General features: G+C 38.6%; 1 protein-coding gene across 1 annotated transcript in view; it reads left to right on the top strand.

Annotated features, from left to right (window-relative positions):
• TNIP3 (TNFAIP3 interacting protein 3) overlaps positions 1 to 5415 on the top strand; it is a 168519-nt gene that overhangs the window by 96336 nt on the left and 66768 nt on the right. Inside the window, exon 3 of the mRNA XM_007953269.2 lies at positions 2602 to 2722. Coding sequence (XP_007951460.2) covers positions 2602 to 2722 — 121 coding nt within the window. The remainder of the gene's footprint in view (positions 1 to 2601; positions 2723 to 5415) is intronic.

Genomic DNA, 5415 nt, shown 5'->3' with positions numbered 1-5415 from the left:
TGGGTTTCCAAGGCAGTATCACTACGGAAGTAGATTGTCCCATCTTCCTTCTGAGGAGTGGCTAGTGGGTTTGAACTGCCAGCCATCTGGTTAGCATCAAGTGCCTTAGGCACTATGCTACCAGAGCTCCTACTGTAGACACAGTAGCCTATATTTTAGGATGGCATCATATGTGGGACATGTGGCACAGATATTTCACAGCTTGAAAATTCTTATAAATATGAAGGTAAAGTGTATTATTTAAGGATCTTTAATTGTAAATACCAGAAACCAAGTAAAGCCATCTGAAAAGAAAGAAAACTAAAAGCAAACCCACTGCCATCAAGTTGATTCTAACTCATAGCAACTCTTGTTGGCTTTCCAAGGCTGTAAATACTTATGGAAGTAAATTGCTTCATCTTCCTCCTGACGAGCAACTGGTGCGTTTGAACTACCAACCTTCTGGTTAGCAACCAAATGCCTTACCAACTGCTCCCCTAGAGTTCCTTCTGAAAAGAGTGAGAGCTAATTCATTATAAAGACCTGAGGTGGTTCATAGAATCCAAGGGCAGGAAAGCTATCAGGCCTTATTGTCATTGTTAGCTGCTGTCAAGTTTGGTCCCTGACTCTGGTCCACCCTATGTACAATGGAACTAAATGCTGCCATGCTGCACCATCCACATGATTGGACGCAGATCAAACTGTTGTGGTCCATGGGATTTTTCACTGGCTGATTTTAAGAGGTACGCCTTTCTTCCTAGTCTGTTTTAATCTGGAAGCTATACTTGTTCAGCATTATAGCAACATACACACCTCCACTGACAGGTGGTGGCTGGTACCACACCACAAGAGCTCCTATTTTACTGTAGACACGTTTGTTGTTGTTATGTACCGTCAAGTCGGACTCGACTCATAGTGACCCCTCCTTGGCTGGAAATTGAACCTGGCTCTCCTGCATAGAAGGCAAGAATTCTGCCATGGAAACCCCACTGCCCTTGGGCCTTAGAAACGGCTCATTCAGAACTAGAAAATTTCAGTACTCTCTTTATCTCTGAGCTTTGTTTTTCTACCCGGTCTGCTTCATTCTCAGCTCTCTCTCCACACAGAAGAAAATCTCACTGGCAAACTTAGATCAGTTGTTTATTTTCAGTCTAATCAATCATCACCATGGGAACAAAGTGAAATAGTATCTATAAATGTGGCTGTCAGACCCCACCCCAGGGAACCACTCTCAGAAAGGGTATGAATTGCACAAAAACCAAAAGAATTATCTGCCACACAGAAATACTATTACATTACCAATCCTTATCCACATGTTTATTTAGAGACAACTTTGAGAAATACTCCTGGATTTATTGTTTAGGAAGCATTGAATTTTTATTTATGAAATGGAGAATTTAGCAAATATATTGGTGATAGTTGCACAACATGATTGATGCAATTGATCTCAATGAATTGTACACTTGATAAATGTTGAATTGACCAACGTTGTGTTATATGTATTTTTACAACAATGAAAGAAATCACAACATTCTCTACTGGGGGGAAAAAAAACTTTAAAAAATAACTAAAAAGAATCCCTCCCCCAAATCCAAAGGATTATTTTTAGAAAGTGATAAATGATGAGGCAGGCAATAAATAAATACCTAAAGAAAAGTTGTGTAAATTACTCATTCTTATTGTGAGTTGTGTTTTGAATAATTTCTTCATTATGCCAATATAGTATAAGGAAAAGAAAAATGGACATGAGTCAGAAGCTTGGGTTTAAATCTGTGTTATCAGTTAATGGTCATGTGACTGTAAGCAATTCACTCTGATTTTTCAGCTAAATGAAGCAATTTAAAATAGCATCCATATACTCTTTAACTCTAATATAATATTTCTAGTTGGTGAGAAACAATTGCTTAGAAATTTCTTCTCAAGTTTATTAACTGAAGACAGTAAAAATGGTTAAAAGATGGGCTATTGATGCCTTGTTGTTGTTGTGTGCGGTCGAGTCGGCCCCGACTCATAGCGACCCCTCCTTGGGTTTCCGAGGCAGTATCACTATGTAAGTAGGATTGCCCAACCTTCCTTCCGAGGAGTGGCCAGTGGGTTTGAACCGCCAGCCTTCTGGCTAACAGTCAAGTGCCTTAGGCACTACGCTACCAGAGCTCCCTATTGATGACTACACCTCTGAATTTGATTTTGGCCTTGCCAATACTTAGCAGTTTGACCACATGCAACTTAGTAAAATACTTAACTCCCTAGGTCCCAGTTTGTTTGTCTGTAAAACAGTGACTGCTTTGGTGGAGTTTTGTGACCAATGAATAAGAAAGTGTATGCAAAGTACCTGGCTCACTGTGGGTGTTCAATTCTTGCTTTTATTCTCAGGCTTTGAAAACCCCTGAACTCATCTGTATCATACTTTATTCTTTTGTATAAATGTGCACGTAAGTGAAAATTAAATTCTAATACTCTTTTTGAAAGTGCTCTGATGACATAGACTAATGAAAACAAAATGAGATTAGAGATCTAGAGATGCTAGAGAATTACACCTCCAGGTCACTCACAAACTCAGTCTGCTCTGAATAATTTTTATTACCTTTGTAAAATATGACTTTCCCATATCTTCCTGGTCAGATGTGAAAGCATGGAGCTGGACAATAAAATCCGAGATCTGATTGAGAGGAATGTTTCTCCTGATCTAAAAGGAGTCACCCCAGAGACAATATCCAGTCACACAAACCCACGTTCTCTAAAGGTAAGAAAACACCTTCTTTATAATTTTTCTTAGTATATCCTTAAATAGCTTGTTAACTAAGGAAAATTTATGGGATCAGTCTCCAAAACATTTACAGGCAGTCACTACTTCCTTGATGGCTGAGAAGATAAAGTGCACCAGTATAAAACTTCTTTTACGCAGTCACTTCCTGTTACTAAAGACATCTATTATCAAAACACACTTTCTACTTTAAAATGTGATACCAGGCAGCTGCGACTACAGGAAAGTGAGAAGGAGAACACGTTATCAGGAAGAATGATTAATACAGTGACAATTTTGGGGGGATGGGAGGTTGGCAGCTTAAACCCCACTTAAATTAGGTTACCTAAACCTGTGCAAGTAATGTTCATGTTTTAAGAATAAGGCTTTACTAATTAAAGGAACTCTTTGACTTTGAATTTGCTCTTGTTTCATGATATTTGTCTATGGTGCTTTGTGTAAGCAAACAAAATCCAAAGATAAACTCCACTTAGAAATTTCTGGAAGATTTCGTCACTGTCAAAAAAGAAAGAAAAAGTTCATTATTGGGATTTGAGTGAAAAGTTACAGAGCAAATTCATTTTCCATTCAATCATTTTGTTTCATTACCACTTTGTTTCATTACATTGATTGTAATCCCCACAATGTAACAGCTGTCTTCCCATTTTCTCCCTGTGGTTACCTTTTCCCTGTGCCCTTCTTTCCTATGTATTCTTGCCTTCTGAGCTTTCACCCTGTGCAAACACTGTACATCTGGTCTCTCATGGTTTATTGTTCTAAGCAGTGTACATCCTCAGGTTTCTTGTTCACCTCTTAGGACTGCTTATTGTTTGGGTGAAAGTTAAGCCATGGAAACTAGTTCAATTCTAAGCCTGACAAGTAACTAGGGGCTATAGTATCAAAGGTTTCACCAGTCTGTATCAGATCAGCAAGCCTGGTCTTTTTTATTATGGTTTTGAATTTGTTCCACCTTTTTCTCCCACTCTATCCAGGATCTCCAATTCCGATCCCTTTCTGAGTGGTTGGCAATGGTAGCCAATCACCACCTAGTTCTTCTGGTCTCAAGATCATGTAGGCTGAGGTTCCTACGGCCCATTAGTCCCTTGGACTAATTGTTTTCATGTGTCTTTGATTTTCTTTACTCTTCTTTGTTCTTTATTGTCTGTATCACTCATATACTTCCCCATATCTTCCATTTCCTTAATGATATTGTGCTGGTCATCCACCTTTGACATATTGCCCTTTCCTTCACCCAAATTAACATGTGTGTCTTACCCCGCTAGAAACTTTCCCTCCCCACACTTCCCATTGCTGGTAACCAACAAAGAAAGTTTCCTTCCAGGTATAAACTTTTCCTTGACCTTTTTATAATAGTGGACTCATACAATATTTGTCCTTCTGTGATTGGCTTATTTTACTCAATATAATATCTTCCAAATCCATCCACATTATGCGGTGTTTCACAGATTCTTTATTTTTCTTTAATGTTTCATAGTATTGCATTGCATGTATGTACCATAGTTTGTTGTTGTTGTTGTTATGTGCCGTCGAGTCAAACCCGACTCATAGCAACCCCTCCTTGGGTTTCCACGGCAGCATCACTATGGAAGTAGGATTGCCAACCTTCCTTCCGAGGAGTGGCTGGTGGATTTGAACCATCAGCCTTCTGGTTAGCAGTCAAGTGGCTTAGGCACTATGCTACCAGAGCTCCTGGTAACCCATTTATCCATTGATGGGCACTTAGGTTGTTTCAATCTCTTTGATATTGTGCGTAGTGCTGCAATGAACATGGGTGTACATATATCTATTCATGTCTCAGCTCTCACTTTTTAGGGTATTACCTAGTAGTAGGATTGCTAGATCAAATAGTATTTCTATTTCCAATTTTTGAAGGAAATGCCATACAATTTTCCATAGTGGCTGTACCCTTTTACAGTCCCACCAGCAGTATATGAGACTTCCAAACTCTCCACACCTTTGCTGCATTTATTTTCTGCCTTGTTGAACTTTGTTGTTATTGCTGGGGTGAGATGATATCTCATTGTTGTTTTGATTTGCATCTCTCTAAAGGCTAAACATCATGAGAATTTCCTCATGTGTCTGTTGGCCACCTGTATAACTTCTTTAGTGAAGTGCTCATATCCTTTGCCCATTTCTTAACTGGATTATTTGTCTTTTTGATGTTGAGATATTAAAGTTTTCTATAAATTTTAGAAATAAATCCCTTGTTGGATATGTTGTTGTTGTGTTGTTGTTATGTGCCATTGAGTCAGACCCGACTCACAGAGACCCCTCCTTGGGTTTCTGAGGCAGTATTACTATGGAAGTAGATTGCCCAAACTTCCTTCCAAGGAGTGGCATCTTTGACAAATACTTTTACCCCATCTGTAGGTTCTCTTTTTACTCTTTTAGAGAAGTCTTTTCATGTGCCTCAGAATTTAATTTTTAGAAGGCCCCAGTCATCTACTTTATCTTGTGCTGTGTGTACGTTTTTGGTAATGTCTGACAGACTATGCCATAAGGTAGGGACCCTAAATTTACCCCTGTTTTTAATTTGGTGATCTTTATAGTTTTACATTTATTACATTTATGGTTGATCCATCTTTTTTTTTTTTTTTTTATTAGGATTTGGGTGAAGATTTACAGAGTAAATTCACTTTTCATACAGCAGTTCACATATACTTTGTCTCATG

This window comes from Orycteropus afer, unplaced genomic scaffold, assembly GCF_000298275.1.
Source record: "Orycteropus afer afer isolate SDZICR_OR568_19922 unplaced genomic scaffold, OryAfe1.0 scaffold00382, whole genome shotgun sequence".
Classification (NCBI taxonomy): Eukaryota; Metazoa; Chordata; class Mammalia; order Tubulidentata; family Orycteropodidae; genus Orycteropus; species Orycteropus afer.
Note: the sequence above shows the minus strand (reverse complement) of the source record. Positions and strands in the feature narration are given on the sequence as shown.